General features: G+C 44.3%; 2 protein-coding genes across 2 annotated transcripts; both read left to right on the top strand.

Annotated features, from left to right (window-relative positions):
- Positions 1–7,335: 7,335 nt before the first annotated feature.
- Positions 7,336–20,267, top strand: LOC307002778 (uncharacterized protein). Its single transcript, XM_079620691.1, has 7 exons — positions 7,336–7,441; positions 12,966–13,888; positions 14,016–14,112; positions 14,271–14,375; positions 17,939–18,114; positions 18,911–19,012; positions 19,220–20,267. Exons 2-7 carry the CDS (start codon positions 12,969–12,971, stop codon positions 20,145–20,147), a joined length of 2,328 nt encoding a protein of 775 aa, XP_079476817.1. The 5' UTR covers positions 7,336–7,441; positions 12,966–12,968; the 3' UTR covers positions 20,148–20,267.
- On the top strand, positions 14,636–16,791 carry LOC307003099 (E3 SUMO-protein ligase ZBED1-like; the record flags this gene model as incomplete). The annotated part of the gene is made up of 2 exons (XM_079621212.1): positions 14,636–16,090; positions 16,303–16,791. The coding sequence occupies 2 exons, from the start codon at positions 14,636–14,638 to the stop codon at positions 16,789–16,791; spliced, it is 1,944 nt and encodes a 647-aa protein (XP_079477338.1).
- Positions 20,268–20,387: the final 120 nt, after the last annotated feature.

The following is a 20,387-nucleotide window of genomic DNA, read 5'->3' as shown; positions in this document are numbered from 1 at the left end:
GAGCTTCATGAAGAGGTAGCGAAATCGTGGAAGGCGCCATTTTCAGCCAGAGTACGTACTTCTGCCTCGCCAGCATTCTCCGTAGTGGACGGTGCTCGAGACAGAGGCTACCACGCTCTCCCTCCGGTCGAGGAGGCTGTAGCGACTCACCTTTGCCCACCCTCTGCTGGACGGCGGGCTAAGGGAGTCCTACCATCCAAAGCTTGCCGCACATCGTCAGCTCTGAACGGTCGCGTGTATTCCGCCGCCGGACAAGCTGCATCGGCGCTGCACACCATGGCGGTGCTTCAAATCCACCAGGCCAACCTCCTCTGCAAGCTAGACGAGGAAGGCCCGGGCGCGATCAGTGTTCCGGACTTACGTAGCGCCACAGACCTAGCTCTTCGCGCTACAAAGTCCGCCGCACACGCCATCGGCAGGATTATGGCCACAGCTACTGTTTCCGAGAGACATTTATGGCTGACTCTCTCTGAAATGGCGGAGTCCGAGCGCTCTGCGTTCCTCGACGCCCCCATTTCACCGGCTGGCCTCTTCGGATCCTCCGTGAAGGACTTCGCGGACCGATTCGCCGAGGTACAGAAAACTTCACAGGCCATGAGACATTTCCTGCCAAAGCGCTCCAGTTCCGCAACAGGCCGCCCTAAACAGCCGCCTGCCCGAACTCAGCAGCGCCCCGCGCCCGCCGCACCGGCCCAGCAGCAACAGGCCCGAGAGAGACCACGGTCTCGCTCCGCCGGACGCCGCCCGCCACCGCGTGGTCCTAGGCCCAAGATTTCAATCAAGCCCGAGGCCTCGGCGCCATCCTAGCCCTGCTAGGAAAAAGACGGTGTTCGGGTCCCGCTGCGGCCGGACTTCCACCAAAGATTCCCGCTTGTACAGCCCTAAGTTCCGCGTTTGTACCAGTGTACTCAGCAGCCAACAAACCGGCCGTAAAGCCCGTTTGCCTGCACACAAACGCCGTTTTCACGGCGACCCAGATAAATCTAAAAAAGAGTTTAATTTCTGGTGTTCCGGCCAAGGCCGATGGTGTAATGTGTGTAACTGCAATGCCCACCCAGTGCCCATTCATTCACACAAGCACAGCCCCGTTCAACACAGGGTTTGCACACATAAAATCGGCTCACACCGATTGTGCTTTACGTGTAGTGAGCGTGCCCACTGTCCAGTGCCCACAACCACTACACACTGCACGTTCCGCGGTTTCTGTAAAAACGAAACTAACGAACGGTCAGTCAGTACACAAACACAGTGTCCCCGGTGTTATAAATGTGCCCGCTACCAAGCGCCCACGTTTATTCACAAACATAACGAGCCCCGTAGGGCTCGCCCCGCGTGCTCTCTCTCAACTCAGAGAGTCGAGCGCGCGCGGGACGCATACTGTGTTAAACATGTCCCCCGCCTCAGACGCCACGGCGTCCATGTTACAGCACATGGTTGCTCTCGTGTCGCCGCCATTTCGTGACCAGAGCCCAGATTACATTCAACCCCTAGTCACACGTGCAGATGCATGGGAAGGACTACCCGGGGTCTCAGAATGGGTGCTAGAGACTATAAAAAGAGGCTATTCGCTACAGTTTTATCGACGCCCTCCCCGTTTCACGGGAAAAGTCAAAACCACGGTAAAAACAGAAGTAGCACATCTACTTCGAGCCGAAATAGCGAAGCTATTGAGCAAAGGGGCCATAGAGCCTTTATCTCAAGCTCAGAGCGAAGGGGGCCTGTACAGCAGATATTTCCTGGTACCGAAGAAAGACGGGGGTCTCAGACCCATTTTAGATCTAAGGCGTCTGAACAAAACGCTAACAAAGCGGAAGTTCAGAATGCTCACGACCAGAAGTATCCTCGCGCAAATTCGCCGAGGAGACTGGTTTATGGCAATAGATCTGAAAGACGCGTATTTTCACATACAAATTGCGTCACGTCACAGGCGATTTTTGAGATTCGCCTTCGAGGGCCGGGCATATCAGTACACAGTCCTGCCATTCGGCCTGTCTCTAGCACCTCGTACATTTACAGTGTGCATGGACGCGGCGCTGGCACCCCTGAGACTCCGGGGCGTTCGAATTCTGAACTATTTGGACGATTGGCTAATTCTGGCTCAATCGCCGTCAGAACTCGCTCACCACAAGACACTAATACTCGATCACCTCGAGTGCTTAGGTCTGAGAGTCAATTGGGAGAAAAGTTCACTGTTTCCCAGTCAAAGGATCTCCTTTTTAGGACTGGATCTGAACTCACTGTCTATGACAGCACAGCTGTCATCACAGCGCAGGCAAAATACCCTGCAAATGGCAAAATCCTTCCTCAGCGGCCACATAGTGCCACTCAGGAGATTTCAGAAAATGCTGGGCCTCATGGCCTCAGCCTCAACAGTGCTGCAGTTGGGCCTGCTGCGCATGCGCCCACTACAGTTCTGGTTGAGAGCGCGCGTACCGCGCCGAGCATGGTTACACGGTCGTTATCGCCTCAAGGTCACTCAGGAATGCATTTCAGCCCTGACACCATGGAGAGCGTCAGACTGGTACCGGTCAGGTGTAAGCCTGGGGACTCTCTCGAGCCTGAAGGTGGTGTCCACGGACGCGTCCACCTCAGGCTGGGGAGCACTGCTCGACGGCAGACCGCTCTTTGGCCAGTGGGCAGAGCGAGCCAAACTACCGCACATAAACTGCCTGGAAATGATGGCAGTGGACTTTGCGCTGAGGCGCTTCTGTCCCCGGATAAAAGGACACCACGTCCTGGTCCGCTCGGACAACATGTCGGTAGTAGCCTACATAAACCGCCAGGGTGGCGTGAGATCCCGGAACCTATTCAGGTTAGCGGAACGGATACTGGTGTGGGCCCAGCACAACCTGCGCTCGTTAAGAGCAATGCACGTGCCAGGCCACTTGAACGTAGGCCCGGACAGACTCTCACGGGACAACGTTCCTACGGGAGAGTGGTCCCTACACACACAGACAGTGCGTCTGCTGTGGAAAACGTTCGGCAGAGCGGAAATAGACCTGTTTGCAAACCAGGAAAACGCTCACTGCCCAGAATTCTTTTCGAAGAGCGCGAACGCGCTGGCCAGAGTCTGGCCCCGCCGCCCGCTCTATGCTTTTCCTCCTGTCTCACTCCTGCCTCAAGTGCTGGAGCGTATCAAGGAGAGCGGATGCTCAGTACTGCTAGTTGCTCCATTCTGGACGAATCAGACCTGGTTCCCAGCTTTGATGCGACTGAAAAGTACTGCCCCGTGGCCGATTCCAGTGAGGAGAGACCTCCTCTCACAGGCCAAGGGCTCGATTCTGCATCCTCACCCCGAGCTTTGGTCCCTACACGTATGGGCCATAAACGGGTACCCGCTAACCTCCCAAGAGGAGTGTTAGACACGATCGAACAAGCTAGGGCTCCGTCTACTAGACGGCTCTACGCTTCCAAATGGTCGGTGTTCTCTGGATGGTGTTCAGATCAAGGTCTGTCAACACTTCAGTGTGGAGAACCGAAGATTCTCTCCTTCTTGCAAGAGCTATTGGATAAGGGAAGAACCCCATCCACGCTCAAAGTCTATGTGGCTGCCATATCAGCGTTCGTTAATCCAACGCTTGGCCGTTCACTAGGCAGGAACGACCTGGTGGTCCGCTTCCTGAGAGGCGCCAGGAGGTTAAACCCTCCAAGGCCTCCTTCAGTCCCCGTTTGGGACCTTTCTACAGTGTTGAACGCTATGAAAGGGGCCCCTTTCGAGCCTATTCACTCAGTTGACATGAAACACCTGTCTCTCAAGACCGTGTTTCTTTTGGCTCTCGCTTCAGTGAAGCGTGTGGGAGACTTGCAAGCGCTCTCAGTGAGAGCTTCTTGTATGGAGTTCGGGCCAAACGACTCTATAGTCGTATTGAAACCGAAGCATGGGTACGTGCCTAAGTCCCTCAACACACCGTTCAGGGCTCAGGTCATCTCCCTGTCGGCCCTGCCGGCCTCAGAGGACGGAAATAGCTCCCTTTGCCCGGTCAGGGCATTAAGAGCTTACGTGTCCCGCTCCGCTGTTTTTCGACAGACGGAGCAGCTCTTTGTTTCGTTCAGCGGGCGCTCCAAGGGACGAGCCGCAACGAAACAGAGTCTGTCTCGATGGGTAGTGGACGCCATTGCGCTAGCCTACGCATCTAGAGGCTTGGAATGCCCTTTGGGCATCAGAGCACATTCCACGAGAGGCATGGCCTCTTCATGGGCTTGGTATAGCGGAATCTCGTTACAAGATATCTGTATGGCGGCAGGCTGGGCCTCCCCGTCTACATTTATTAGGTTCTATAACCTAGAGGTTCCTGCGTTGCAGGCTAAACTGCTCTCGGTCTAGAAGACTATGTGTAAGTGTTCCTGCCCCGCGCTGCGGCCCAGGTCACTTCAATGTTTAAAATGTATAAGTGTTCCTGCCCCGCGCTGCGGCCCAGGTCACTTCAATGTTAATATGTATAAGTGTTCCTGCCCCGCGCTGCGGCCCAGGTCACTTTAATGTTTAAGCATCACTCACTGACAATGTGTCCCATGAGCATGCTATTACCCCTCATATATATCTATATTACATATATATGCTATTATGCCTTAAGAGGCACTACTATAAGGGATGATGCTATTTTAGCCGCTCTCCCTATACTTCTTGGGGTAGGCGCTTGTATACCAGGGCGCGCGCGCCCTTAGGTGTCTGTGTCGATCCAAGAACACGCACGGCGGTTTGCATAGGGTTCCCGTAGCGTTCTTTCGACGCAGTACGAGAGAACTCTACGTAAGAGAACGTACTCGGTTACTAACGTAACCTCGGTTCTCTCTAGGAGAGGGAACGAGTACTGCGTCTCATGGCCGTGCGTGTCCACGCTGCGTCGCTTCATTGACGAAAATCGGCGTGTTAGACAGCTATGCTCGTATTTATAGGCCTAGGCCACGCCTGTTTGGGCGGGAGGTGACGCAGAAGGGCGCGAAGCGTCCTCATTGGTCAGCGTCTCTGGCCTCGCATAGGCTGTGCTTTTCTGGCAGAGCAGCCAATGGGTGAGCTGTATTGCTCCGCCTAGGTTGTATGCTTCAGAAAAGCGTTTTACAATATTACAAAATTAAGGATTAATTTTAGGCTTCAATCTCGACAAAGAAATATCTTTCCCGTAGCGTTCTTTCGACGCAGTACTCGTTCCCTCTCCTAGAGAGAACCGAGGTTACGTTAGTAACCGAGTACGTTTTCGGTTTCAGATCAGCTGAAATTAGTTAGTTCAATCAACTCTAAGTTGACTGACTCTGAGTTGAGCGCGTGCACCACAACTATAAAAAGCCATTATCAATGGAGCGCAGATATTATGAGTCACCATGGCAACAGCGCCAGACACAAAGATGAATTAGCCTACTGTTATACAGTGTTGGGTGTAATTAGTTACCAAGTAATCTAAATATTGTAATTTAATTAAAGGGATTACTCTAAATTCTTCTGTAATTTAAAATAAAATATGATGTAATTACATTAAATAGGCTACTGCATAGACTATAGAACAATTCTGTATAAAACAATAGTGGATTTAACATACATTTTTAAAAGGTATATTTTGAATGTAACCCTCTCCCTTCTACACACTTTGGTCAATTCAAGAATAATTCATGCAATTGTATATTGTTCATTTTGAAAGCATTAAAAGTGCAGTTTCTTGTCTCTCCTCATTGTTCAAGTGGTTGAGGTTGATATGGGACTTAGCAATTAATAATAAGTAGACCAATACTTTCTAAAGATAGTAATTATTACATTAATCTAATTACACTGTTGAAGATGTCATTTGTAGTTAGTAATTAATAACTATTTTAGAGTAACTGTTATAATATCAGGTGAAACAGTTGGAACAGAACGGAACTGGAACAGTTATTCAACCTAATTTTAATTTGCATGTAGGCTAGGTGCAATCCTGCAGGCATTAAAAGAATGTGGCAGCAGCTGAAAATAAAAAAATATATAAAAACGTAATTCAATCAGGTAAGGCTTGAGCATATCATGGGTGTAGGCTATCTGACTTTACAAACATTTGACATATTACATAACTAAATAGCATCCAGTGTCTAGCAGTGCAGCAGCATTTTTGGCTGAGGGAATCCCTTCATCAGAGCCAGTCACTCCCGGAGATCCAAGGGCCTTCATAAAATGTAAGAGGTCTATGTGTTATTTTTTATATAGGGTATTTTTGATATTTTACTTTGGGTTGGGTTTTTCGTTTGTCCCAATAGATTCTGATATAGAATAGAATAGAATAATTCTTTATTGTCCACCTGGGTGGAAAAATATTTCTTTGGCTCACCAAACATACAATACAACTAGACATACAAACAACGTCTCAAACGTAATAAGGAAATATTTCTAGATAAATAAAAAAGAAAAAGATACAATGTAAAATATCATAATGAGATATTGGGACTAATATCTATCTGGAGACTAATATCTGTCTTTTGGAGCCTCCTGTCCCAACAGTTGTAAGTTGCCTACTCAATACACCAGAAATTATGACAAATAGTGTTATAAAGTGTACAAATGCTCATCTTCACAGGATGATGGGTATGAAGAAACAGTTTCTGCGCCACAGAGAGGCCTACAGGGTAATGTTAATATTATGTGTCTACACATCAGAAAAATCTACACATTCACATTTGTATGTGGCGTAGCCTATAGAATCGAAGTTTATATCTAAGTATAAACGGACATTCTTATCCCCCAAGTGATTTTCAGTAAATGCCACATTTTAATTCTGTAGAATTTGTATAGAACTACATGATGTAACTCTAATGTACTGTATTTTCAGTTGCCAGTTAGGAGTTATATATACTTCATCTTATTAATTTCTGTTATATATACTTCATCTTATTAATTTCTTTTTTAAAACAGCGGAAAAAACAGCAATAAATAAATGTACAGAAAGTATGAATGAAGTGTTTAAACACCGCTTCCTCTTTAAAAAAGGGGAGGAGACCGCAAGAAACTCTGGGTTTACCGAAGAAAACCTGCTCCCGACCAGGTTAGGTTCACAGAGTAAGTTGCCATGGTAACTGACTCTGAGTATAAGTTACCCCTCTTTCAGAAACAGACTTGACTTACTCTGCTTTCTCGGGTTTGATATACCTCCCATTCTGAAACGGAAAACCCAGAGTTTCCCTCATTTCAGGGTTAACATACTCAAGTTTTCACTTAACCTCCTTTCTGAAACAGGCCCCAGGTGTAAATGGAATCGTTTTGATAAATCAGATAGCTATCCGATCTGAGAAAACGCATGAAGTGGCCAGGTGTAAACGCTCGTTGGTGTTTTAAGCCCCCAACGTCGTCTTCAAGGCAGCACTGCATGGAAGGCACTCCCCGCCCCCAACAGTTTCAGCCAATCACAACACTGGTGCTCAAATTGAACTTTGAGCGCCAACGAGCAATCATGACTCGGATCTTGACTGGATTCAACTTGGCTCGGTAAGTTGCATAGAGCATTATTCTAAGAAATTATCATAATTTATCATGGAATGTTTTATTATTAAATAAATGACTATGCTTTGAAATATAGCAAACACTAGCTGCTAGAGATTTTCTTTGCTGGACGGACACTTCAGCTAGCTAGCTCGCTCACTGTAAACAGATTGCAATGATAGATTTTAGCTAACTGTTTTAAGCCAAGGTTAGCTCAAAATGTAGTCAACCTGTTCAAATAGCTGGCAGTGGTGAACATTCAATTTATTTTGGCAAGTAGCCTACCTAATTATCCATGCAGGACAGCTAGTAATTGGGGCAGCAGTTAGCGTTAGCTATCTTCCAGGCAGCCAATTCATTTTCACAATTCACAGTCTGCTTATAACAGCTACAAGACAACCTAGTTAAATGAGCTGCCCAAAGGCATGGATTATGGGTGTCTTTTCAAAACAACTTTAAGCATCCATTGCTGAGTAAGATTTAAGACATGCTTAGACATGTGCTCTTAATACTTGGTAGCTCTAAGGCAGCCATTTATTCCTAGATAACTTGAAGGCATCCAGGATAGAGCTAGATAAAGCCAGACTGACTTTGAAGCAGCTTTGTAATACTGGCTTACTCTGAGGCAGCCTGTTGAACTTTAGATAGCTCCAAGGCAGCTGAGGTGATGTTAGTAACACTGGGTAACTCCAAGGCAGCCATTTATTCCTAGATAACTTGAAGGCATCCAGGATAGAGCTAGATAAAGCCAGACTGACTTTGAAGCAGCTTTGTAATACTGGCTTACTCTGAGGCAGCCTGTTGAACTTTAGATAGCTCCAAGGCAGCTGAGGTGATGTTAGTAACACTGGGTAACTCCAAGGCAGCCATTTATTCCTAGATAACTTGAAGGCATCCAGGATAGAGCTAGACAAAGGAAGACTGACTTCAAAGCAACTTTGTAATACTGGCTTACTCTGAGGCAGCCTGTTGAACTTTAGATAACTCCAAGGCAGCTGAGGTGATGTTAGTAACGCTGGGTAACTCAAAGGCAACCATTTATTCCTAGATAACTGGAAGGCATCCAGGATAGAGCTAGACAAAGGAAGACTGACTTCGAAGCAGCTTTGTAATACTGGCTTACTCTGAGGCAGCCTGTTGAACTTTAGATAACTCCAAGGCAGCTGAGGTGATGTTAGTAACACTGAGTAACTCCAAGGCAGCCATTTATTCCTAGATAACTGGAAGGCATCCAGGATAGAGCTAGACAAAGGAAGACTGACTTCGAAGCAGCTTTGTAATACTGGCTTACTCTGAGGCAGCCTGTTGAACTTTAGATAACTCCAAGGCAGCTGAGGTGATGTTAGTAACACTGGGTAACTCCAAGGCAGCCATTTATTCCTAGATAACTGGAAGGCATCCAGGATAGAGCTAGACAAAGGAAGACTGACTTCGAAGCAGCTTTGTAATACTGGCTTACTCTGAGGCAGCCTGTTGAACTTTAGATAACTCCAAGGCAGCTGAGGTGATGTTAGTAACACTGGGTAACTCCAAGGCAGCCATTTATTCCTAGATAACTTGAAGGCATCCAGGATAGAGCTAAAAAAAGCCAGACTGACTTCTAAGCAGCTTTGTAATACTGGCTACTTCTGAGGCAGCCTGTTGAACTTTAGATAACTCCAAGGCAGCTGAGGTGATGTTAGTAACACTGGGTAACTCCAAGGCAGCCATTTATTCATAGATAACTGGAAGGCATCCAGGATAGAGCTAGAAAAAGCCAGACTGACTTCTAAGCAGCTTTGTAATACTGGCTTAATCCGAGGCAGCCTGTTGAACTTTAGATAACTCCAAGGCAGCTGAGGTGATGTTAGTAACACTGGGTAACTCCAAGGCAGCCATTTATTCCTAGATAACTGGAAGGCATCCAGGATAGAGCTAGAAAAAGCCAGACTGACTTCTAAGAAGCTTTGTAATACTGGCTTACTCTGAGGCAGCCTGTTGAACATTAGATAGCTCCAAGGCAGCTGAGGTGATGTTTTAACACTGGGTAACTCAAAGGCAGCCATTTATTCATAGATAACTGGAAGGCATCCAGGATAGAGCTAGACAAAGGAAGACTGACTTCTAAGCAGCTTTGTAAAACTGGCTTACTCTGAGGCAGCCTGTTGAACTTTAGATAACTCCAAGGCAGCTGAGGTGATGTTAGTAACACTGGGTAACTCCAAGGCAGCCATTTATTCATAGATAACTGGAAGGCATCCAGGATAGAGCTAGACAAAGGAAGACTGACTTCTAAGCAGCTTTGTAAAACTGGCTTACTCTGAGGCAGCCTGTTGAACTTTAGATAACTCCAAGGCAGCTGAGGTGATGTTAGTAACACTGGGTAACTCAAAGGCAACCATTTATTCCTAGATAACTGGAAGGCATCCAGGATAGACCTAGAAAAAGCCAGACTGACTTCTAACCAGCTTTGTAATACTGGCTACTTCTGAGGCAGCCTGTTGAACTTTAGATAACTCCAAGGCAGCTGAGGTGATGTTAGTAACACTGGGTAACTCCAAGGCAGCCATTTATTCCTAGATAACTTGAAGGCATCCAGGATAGAGCTAGATAAAGCCAGACTGACTTTGAAGCAGCTTTGTAATACTGGCTTACTCTGAGGCAGCCTGTTGAACTTTAGATAGCTCCAAGGCAGCTGAGGTGATGTTAGTAACACTGGGTAACTCCAAGGCAGCCATTTATTCCTAGATAACTTGAAGGCATCCAGGATAGAGCTAGACAAAGGAAGACTGACTTCAAAGCAGCTTTGTAATACTGGCTTACTCTAAGGCAGCCTGTTGAACTTTAGATAACTCCAAGGCAGCTGAGGTGATGTTAGTAACGCTGGGTAACTCAAAGGCAACCATTTATTCCTAGATAACTGGAAGGCATCCAGGATAGAGCTAGACAAAGGAAGACTGACTTCGAAGCAGCTTTGTAATACTGGCTTACTCTGAGGCAGCCTGTTGAACTTTAGATAACTCCAAGGCAGCTGAGGTGATGTTAGTAACACTGAGTAACTCCAAGGCAGCCATTTATTCCTAGATAACTGGAAGGCATCCAGGATAGAGCTAGACAAAGGAAGACTGACTTCGAAGCAGCTTTGTAATACTGGCTTACTCTGAGGCAGCCTGTTGAACTTTAGATAACTCCAAGGCAGCTGAGGTGATGTTAGTAACACTGGGTAACTCCAAGGCAGCCATTTATTCCTAGATAACTGGAAGGCATCCAGGATAGAGCTAGACAAAGGAAGACTGACTTCGAAGCAGCTTTGTAATACTGGCTTACTCTGAGGCAGCCTGTTGAACTTTAGATAACTCCAAGGCAGCTGAGGTGATGTTAGTAACACTGGGTAACTCCAAGGCAGCCATTTATTCCTAGATAACTTGAAGGCATCCAGGATAGAGCTAAAAAAAGCCAGACTGACTTCTAAGCAGCTTTGTAATACTGGCTACTTCTGAGGCAGCCTGTTGAACTTTAGATAACTCCAAGGCAGCTGAGGTGATGTTAGTAACACTGGGTAACTCCAAGGCAGCCATTTATTCATAGATAACTGGAAGGCATCCAGGATAGAGCTAGAAAAAGCCAGACTGACTTCTAAGCAGCTTTGTAATACTGGCTTAATCCGAGGCAGCCTGTTGAACTTTAGATAACTCCAAGGCAGCTGAGGTGATGTTAGTAACACTGGGTAACTCCAAGGCAGCCATTTATTCCTAGATAACTGGAAGGCATCCAGGATAGAGCTAGAAAAAGCCAGACTGACTTCTAAGAAGCTTTGTAATACTGGCTTACTCTGAGGCAGCCTGTTGAACATTAGATAGCTCCAAGGCAGCTGAGGTGATGTTTTAACACTGGGTAACTCAAAGGCAGCCATTTATTCATAGATAACTGGAAGGCATCCAGGATAGAGCTAGACAAAGGAAGACTGACTTCTAAGCAGCTTTGTAAAACTGGCTTACTCTGAGGCAGCCTGTTGAACTTTAGATAACTCCAAGGCAGCTGAGGTGATGTTAGTAACACTGGGTAACTCCAAGGCAGCCATTTATTCATAGATAACTGGAAGGCATCCAGGATAGAGCTAGACAAAGGAAGACTGACTTCTAAGCAGCTTTGTAAAACTGGCTTACTCTGAGGCAGCCTGTTGAACTTTAGATAACTCCAAGGCAGCTGAGGTGATGTTAGTAACACTGGGTAACTCAAAGGCAACCATTTATTCCTAGATAACTGGAAGGCATCCAGGATAGACCTAGAAAAAGCCAGACTGACTTCTAACCAGCTTTGTAATACTGGCTACTTCTGAGGCAGCCTGTTGAACTTTAGATAACTCCAAGGCAGCTGAGGTGATGTTAGTAACACTGGGTAACTCCAAGGCAGCCATTTATTCCTAGATAACTGGAAGGCATCCAGGATAGAGCTAGAAAAAGCCAGACTGACTTCTAAGAAGCTTTGTAATACTGGCTTACTCTGAGGCAGCCTGTTGAACGTTAGATAGCTCCAAGGCAGCTGAGGTGATGTTTTAACACTGGGTAACTCAAAGGCAGCCATTTATTCATAGATAACTGGAAGGCATCCAGGATAGAGCTAGACAAAGGAAGACTGACTTCTAAGCAGCTTTGTAAAACTGGCTTACTCTGAGGCAGCCTGTTGAACTTTAGATAACTCCAAGGCAGCTGAGGTGATGTTAGTAACACTGGGTAACTCAAAGGCAACCATTTATTCCTAGATAACTGGAAGGCATCCAGGATAGAGCTAGAAAAAGCCAGACTCATTTCCAACTAGCTTTGTAACACTGGCTACTTCTGAGGCAGCCTGTTAAATTTCAGATAACTATGGCACCTTGGGCAAGTTCAAAGTTACTCACACAGTGTTGAGGAGCAGTTTATTTATAATCAGGATAGCACAAGAAAAATATAATTTTTACATCATGTGTGGTCATGGGAACACCTTTAAGTGACTGACAAATTAGATGAGGAGTTTACTTCTATGTTGCTTTTCAATATTGATTGCTTATAGTTAGGGGTCTAATGATACCCTCATGTTACGATTTGATACATATCTCGGAACTGAACTCAACATACAATACTCCCAAGACATGGTTAACAAAAAATGTACTGTGTATTTAAATACTAACTTTGATATTACATTGTGGGTTTGAATGAATAGGCTTGGACTTGGTGCTTGTAACCCAAGGACAATGGTGTCACCAGAAAATAAAAATATTTATGATTCTGAAGCTGAAAATACAAAATTATTTCAGACGAATATGTCATTTAATTTAGTACTCACACTAAAACTCTGAAAACAGGGATTTTTTTTTCTCACACAGTAATTTTTATTTTGGGTGAACTATCCACGATACATATTATCACTATCCACGATACATATTGTTGCATTTTTGTATTGCGATATATTGTGGCACGATATATTGTTACATCCCTACTAATAGTTGACAAGATATCAAGGTATTCATACGTGTGCTATGTATCTTCTGTTCTATTTTCCTCCCCTTTAGAGAATGGAGACATATTGGAGAAAGTCCATTGAGGATGGTCTTAGGAAAGAAAGAGATCCAAGAATACAGCGCACAATTGAAAATGTTGGGACTTTTCCAGATGACCTTTTCATGAGGAACCACCTGGATGGCCTACATGAGAATGGAAAAGGGAGATTCACCTATATGAAGACCAGGAAAAATGTTATCCAGTGGAGGTGTGAGCGGTCAAACCATAAAACAGGTTCTTCGGCTGGTGACCCTGAGAAGACAAGGGCAAATTCCTGTTCGGCATATGTGTCCTTCCAATTCCTAACATCTGCCAAAATAAGGGGTTGTGTTGTAAGGCAGATGTCAGAACATAGTGGCCATGACCTAACTAATAGAAAAGAAAGTAGAATGAACCGCATAGACGAGGACTTGGTAGAATTCATTCATAAGTGTATTTCTCAAGGGCTCTCAAATAGCGCCATTCTTTTAAAATGCATTGATTGGTCTCAGAGCCGGGGAAAAACAGACTTTATGGACAGAACATTCTTTGTCTCTCCAGAGGACATAACACAAATTAGAGCCACCTTCAATAAATACATCAGAATGGATGTAAATGACAGTGTATCTGTTGAAAAACTAATCCATTCTGAGTTGAAAGACAGTATTTTACTTTTTCAACCACTCTCACATAGTGAGGAACAGCCCCTGATGATTGTCTATAGTTCCACATGGCAGCTGGAGCAGCTTAAAAAATTTGGGGGACAAATGTTGTTTTTGGATGCTACCTACAAAAGTATCACTCAATATGGATTTGCCTTTTATGCAGTCATGGTGAAAAATGAAGAAGGTAAAGGAGTACCTGTGTCATTTTTTATTTTGAGTGAAGAGACGACATCTACTCTAACAGCTTGCCTTAAGACACTAAAAGAGGCAGCAGATGATCTCACACCAAGGTATTAAATGGTTAATGGTTCCAGTTGGTTGGGTTTTAGCCTGTACTTTCTTTACCACCTTTTATGATAATTTTATGAACTCAACACTTCAATTTACATGTTCAACAAGTTCAATTTCCATTCCTAGATGTGTTATGGTTGACAAGGACCAGACAGAAATCAAGGCAATTAAGACTGTCTTCCCGCATACCTCTGTGTTGCTTTGCTGGTTCCATGTCCTCCAAGTGAGCATAACTTATAGGAGTAATGCAGATGTGTAACCTTGAAAAAATATATTGCTGTTTTCAAGATTTCAAAGATTACTTACTAAATGGTAGGATTTGTAAAAAGATCTAAAGAGTCATCACTGATTCTGTTATTGTTAATTTTGTTTGACATGAAGGCAATCCATCGTTGGCTTGTCAAGAAAGATGGAGGCCAGGTCCAAGATCCAGCTGTGAGAAACATCATTATTCAAGGAGTATGTTTACTGAAGCAATGCCGTACAGTTAAGTGTTCTTCCTTCTGAAACTTCACCTTGATAAACAGGATTGTGCTCACAAAAAATGTCATGTCAGCCATTATCCAGTAGGGGTGTCAACAATAATCGATTCGGCGATGCATCGCAATGCGGGACATGCACGATTCAGCATCGATGCGGCAAAGTGCCATAATCGATTATGTCACTGTTTATTTTCTTGCCTTGAGTTGAGCAATAGTTGTGACGTTTCAATTACTTCCGGGGGAATGACAACAACAACAATCAAAATGGCTGAGGCGGAGGGAGGTGACCGTGATAGACGGATAATTAAAAACGCACCCAAAACGTGTAAAGCGGACATCTGGGCTCATTTCGGATTTTACGAAATCAATGGTAAATTAGACAAGACATACGCGGTGTGTAAAACCTGCCACACTAAAATCAAACACGTTGGCAATACAACTAACTTCACGAACCATGTTGATCGTTGGCATCCTGAGTTGGCTTCAACAACGACAACAACAACACAAAAAGTCGACACATCCCAGCCAAGAATTGACGAGTCGCTAGTGTCAACGTTGCCACACAACTCCGAGAGAGCAAAGAGGATCACACGATCGGTGGCATGTTTCATAGCGAAGGATCTACGACCCTATTCTGTGGTTGAAAATGCGGGGTTTCGCCACATGCTTAAAACAATTGAGCCCCGGTATAAGCTACCGACAAGAGCTACCTTCACTGATTCTGCGCTTCCCGCATTGTACAAAGAAACCAAAGCAAAGGTAATGGAATCAATGTGTAAAGCCATTCGTGTAGCCATTACAAGTGACGCCTGGACTTCAGTCGCAACCGAGTCCTATGTAACCATAACGGCACATTATATTAGCGAGGATTGGCAGATTGTATCACATGTGCTGCAGACGAGAGCAGTTTATGAGAGCCACACTGGTGCTCATATGGCGAGGCTACTCTTAGATGTTGTGGAGGAATGGCAGCTAACAGATAAAAGTGTTGTGCTGGTTACGGACAACGCCGCTAATATGATAAGTGCTGCTGAAATTGGCAACTTCCCTCATGTTAAATGCTTCGCGCATACGTTGAACCTCGCTGCGCAGCGGGCGCTTAAGCTACCGACGGTCTCCAGGCTTCTGGGCAGAGTCCGACGTATCTCAGCATACTTCCACCGCAGCACAAAGGCAAAGCACCTATTTGAAGAAAACCAGAGAGTTGTTCTTAAACTGAAAAGTCCACTTAAACTTATAACTGATGTCACCACAAGGTGGAATAGTGCTCATGATATGATGGAGAGGTTTTTGCAACTGCAAGCTGCAGTGCATGCCACCCTGCTGTCGCCTGCCCTAAATGTAGATGAGAGTGACATTGTCACACTCAGCAGAGCAGATCTGGCTAACGTGGAGGAATTAGTGAAGACATTAAAACCAGTGAAGGATGCCACTGTTTTTATGTCAGAGGAGAGCAGTCCTACAGTCAGCCTCATTGCACCAGTATATGCCCAACTCCTCCAGAGCATGTCAGACACTATTGGAGACCAACCACTGATCCGCGATGTGAAGAATGCCATCAAAACAGATCTCCTTAAGAGGTACACCAGCGAGGCAGAGAAGAAGATCCTTCATACATCCTCTGCCCTGGATCCTCGCTTTAAGGGGTTACCTTTCCTGACAGAGGAGGAGAAATTGGATATCTCCGCAGGAGTGACTTCAGAGGCTGCATCCCTGGAGGTAATTTAATTTTTACTTGTAAAACTTGGAATGGAATAACTTTCAATTCAATTGTAATAATAACAAATGTAATGTTAAATATAAGCAGCTACATAGTCAGTAAAATGTTAAGACTGAGAAAAATAGTTATCTGTTGTCATGTGAGCTGCAGCATTGGCTGAGAAAGTGCTGCTAACTGCTGTTTTTTGCTCATTTATTTTGTTCAAACACAGAATGAGAGGAGACGTAGGACAGAAGCAGATGAAGCGCCTGGCAGAACAGGAAGTTCAGGAACCAAGGAAGAGTTGCTGTTCGTGGATGACAATGTGTCAGACTCAGCAGGCCCCTCCGCTCCCAAAAGAAGGGCATCATCGCTGCTTGTGAGTTTGCTGGGACCTGCTTTCAATGACGTCAGTGAACCTGCAGTACAAAGTAAGACCGCCGATGCCAGTGCTGAGGAGGAAATGGACTTGTACTGTAGATCCCCAGCTGTGCCTCTCTCTGAGGATCCCTTGGACTGGTGGCATCGCCATAAGGGCACATTTCCTCTCCTCTCTAGGTTGGCAAGGAGATACTTGTGCATCCCAGGGACAAGTGTGTCAGCAGAGAGAGTGTTCTCCACTGCAGGAGATGTTATCACTGCAAAAAGAAGCGCTCTCAAACCGGACCATGTCGATCAGCTTGTGTTCTTACACAAGAACCTTGAAATTCCCAAATGCTGAACAGTGAGAAGTTATGATGTAGGCTTAGGTCAAACTATATATTTCCTCACTCTGAAACGGATTGTTGATGATGGTGATGTTGAACTCAGACCATCTTGATATTTTGTTGTATGCAGCTGATGTGATTGTTAGGATCAGACAGGTATATAATTGTCATTGTCTTAAAGCTGCTAAGCTGCTGTTTTGTTGAGAATAGTTGCACTTGACTTTACTACTTGAAAAGTTTCACACAGTGGTTACTGTGTGTTCTGTGTTGCACTGAATATTTGTATTGCTGGGTGCTGGTTGTTGTTACAATAGGAGGTATATAATTGTCATTGTCTTAAAGCTGCTAAGCTGCTGTTTTGTTGAGAATAGTTGCACTTGACTTTACTACTTGAAAAGTTTCACAGTATAAGTGGTTACTGTGTGTTCTATGTTGCACTGAATATTTATATTGCTGGGTGCTGGTTGTTGTTACAATAGTGTGACTGATTACTGATTAATATTTGCACAAGAGTTCAGGAAGTGCCCTGTCTTAGAGCTGCTATTTTACTGTGTGTAAAAAAAATTGGCTGTTATTATTGCTCTATTTAATTTCAAATTATTCTAAAGCAGAGAAGAGAAACATTTCTCATTCAAAGCACTGAAAACAGTGATTTATGTTTTCTTTTTCAGGTTTAAAAATGCCAAACAATAGTAATACCCTGTACCATTCAATTTTATTTTGTTTAATGACATTTGTCAAAGATACAGGAGGAGAGTGATAATACACGCATAGCAGCCAATAAAATATGTTGCTCATGTTCAATATCTGAGTGCTTGTATTTCCTCATGACTAATTAAAAATTTGCCTTGTGTGCAGTAGAATTTTGATGCATCGCAATGCATCGCAATGCATCGCAGAATCGAATTGAATCGAATCGTTACCTGGTGAATCGTAATCGAATCGAATTGTGAGGGCAGTGCCAATGCACACCCCTATTATCCAGTCAAGCTCACTAAGAATTCAGCAGGAATTTGACAGTGTAACAGTAGGCTGAGTTTATACCCCTCCCTTCTTATGGGTTGTATTTGTGTGCGGAGTAAGAAAATAAAGTATGAATGGTGGGTGATCGTGATTATAAAAATAATCTAATAATTTTCCTAATTTCACCTACATTTCTAGGAGAAAGAATTTCACCAGACAGCTTCTACGGTCCTTAAAAATATTCACAAAGAGACTGGGTCAGACAGAGTGCTGAACTACCTGAAGGACAATTGGATACAGTGTGGTGCCATGTGGTCCAATTTTGGCCGGATGTTTTTCCACCACCAGAGTGAAACAAATAATGTTGTGGAGAGGTGAACAAATCTTTCAATGGGCCTAAACACAACAACAATATATATATATATATATATATATATATATATATATATATATATATATATATATAGCTGCAAGCAGCGATTGCGGGCCCAAGCCGGTTGCACCGCCAGCCCGGTGCCTTTAGTTACACTAAAGACACAGGGGTTGTGGTGCCACCGTCTTGGACCTTCCATCGCTGCTTGCAGCTATATTTATATATATATATATATATATATATCGCGCCGGCGTGAACACAACAACGCTGCCCAACATCAAATGGCAAACTCAATCATGCGCTAATCATTTGTGCTTCTGCTTCTCTGACCGTTTATCAGTTTCTACCAATGTCAGTGCAACGCGAGCCAATCTTGATTTTCTGTCGAGCCCCACTGCCACGCCCCGGTACCAGCTTCAGCCCGGACCTGTTGGCCGCGGGTTCTGACCCGTGTGCAAAGTTTCAAGAGTTTTTGAGCATGTTAAGAGCCCCAAAAGTGCCCGAGAAGTTGAAAAAAAAAACTGAAAAAAAATTATCCTAAGGAAAACAATAGGGCCTTCGCCTTATAAGGCTTGGGCCCTAATTAGCCGTGAGTGAAGAGTGCTCTGCCTGAGTGGTATTTAGGACAGTAACGTTAAATACAAGTGCTCCACAGCGACTCTAGGGGCCGTTGTTTGATCAAAATGGAATTTCTACCTGGTGCTGCTTTAAGGATATCCAGAAGTTATTAAATGACTGTCTACAAGAAAATTTACACTGTATAATCCAAAAGTTAATACAGATATCTCCTTTTAAAGGTTCTTCTTTGGGATCAAGTACAACTTTCTTGGGGGATATTGCAACAAGAGGTTGGATGACTTATTACTTATCCTTCATAACCATGTTGTGAAATACTACTGGTAAGTCTATATCCAAACCTTTATGTGGGTTCTTGGTTAAAATATTCAGCACTGTAAACAGAATGAATACTAAAACTGAAGAACATTGAAGGTCATTAAAAAAATGCTATTTAGTATAGCCAGAATTTGTGTAGGTGGGTGGTTGTTGGTTAGTCTAAATCTCTGAAACCCTGGCAACCCACTGATTATAAACCCTTATGTCTTTAGCCATTTGGATGATTTTAAACTTGCTGGCCGAGTCCCATCCAAAGTGTCATATCCCGACGACAGTGCTAAAGCAGCTGAGAGGATGAGGTCTCATGGACTTGATCAATACGTCAGTCATCTGTCTGGAGGTCTCTTCCGTGTCCCCTCAGAAAATAAACCTGGTCTTTTTTATGAGGTTGATTTGCTGCACTGTTTGTGCCAATGTCCAGTCAATGGACAAGGTCAAAAGTGCAAGCACTTAGCATTTGCTCAAGAGTTGGCAAAAGATAAGGTGGACATAGTTGCACTTCGACAACAAAAAGCAGAAATGTTGAGTGCAACCCAGCAATTCTTGATTGATGGGAACACGATTGTGGTCCACTATAGTGACCACGTGGGCATAGTCTTTGTTTCTAAACAACAGTGCTCTTGTTTAACAAACAGTTTGGGTGAATTATGTGTGTGTTTGTTGGTGGCAAATAAACTGTATGAAAGTCAGACAGTCAGAAGTGAAATCAATGATGAGACAGAGCAAATGAATTCTGACGATACACTGCCACAATTGGACAGCACAGACATAGCACAGCCACAACACACAGACACAGCACAGCCACAGCACTGTATCCGGAAAATGCTCAAAGATTTGAGTAGTTGGTGTGACAGCGAAAGTTATAATCCTTCATTGGCCCTATATAACAACATTAAAGCAGCCCACCAGCTTGCCTTTGGTAGGTTCCAAACACAAAGCAAAAAGAGGAAGATAGAAAGGCTACATAAATACAGGAAAGCAATTGAACTCACAAAAAGGAAATTGGCAAGTGCACACAAATGCACAAACAATCCAGAAAAAGAAATCCACAAAGTAAATAAGGACAGAAATTTTAAGCCTAAAGGTACTAAAAGAAAAAGGGGTCGCAAGTTGAACTCTGCTCAGAGTGAAGATACATAGCGGGATTAGGGTTAAGGCTGGGGAATATGTTTGTTCATATAATTGCTGTTTTTGTGCGTTTCTTAACAGAGTCTTTTGTTGCATATTTGTAAGTATAACTTTTACTTGAGATCCAAAAGACATGAGGGATGAGTTACATTCACTCAGTTTTCTTTGAAGTATGTGCTTGTCTTGTTTGTATGAGCTTGTCTTGCTTGAACCAATAAAGAATAATGATTTTTCACAGCTCATATCTGTCTC

Source organism: Phoxinus phoxinus (assembly GCF_949152265.1).
Source record: "Phoxinus phoxinus genome assembly, chromosome: 8".
In the NCBI taxonomy this organism is placed as follows: domain Eukaryota; kingdom Metazoa; phylum Chordata; class Actinopteri; order Cypriniformes; family Leuciscidae; genus Phoxinus; species Phoxinus phoxinus.
The sequence above is the reverse complement of the archived record's forward strand: the minus strand, read 5'-3'. Positions and strand labels throughout refer to the sequence as shown.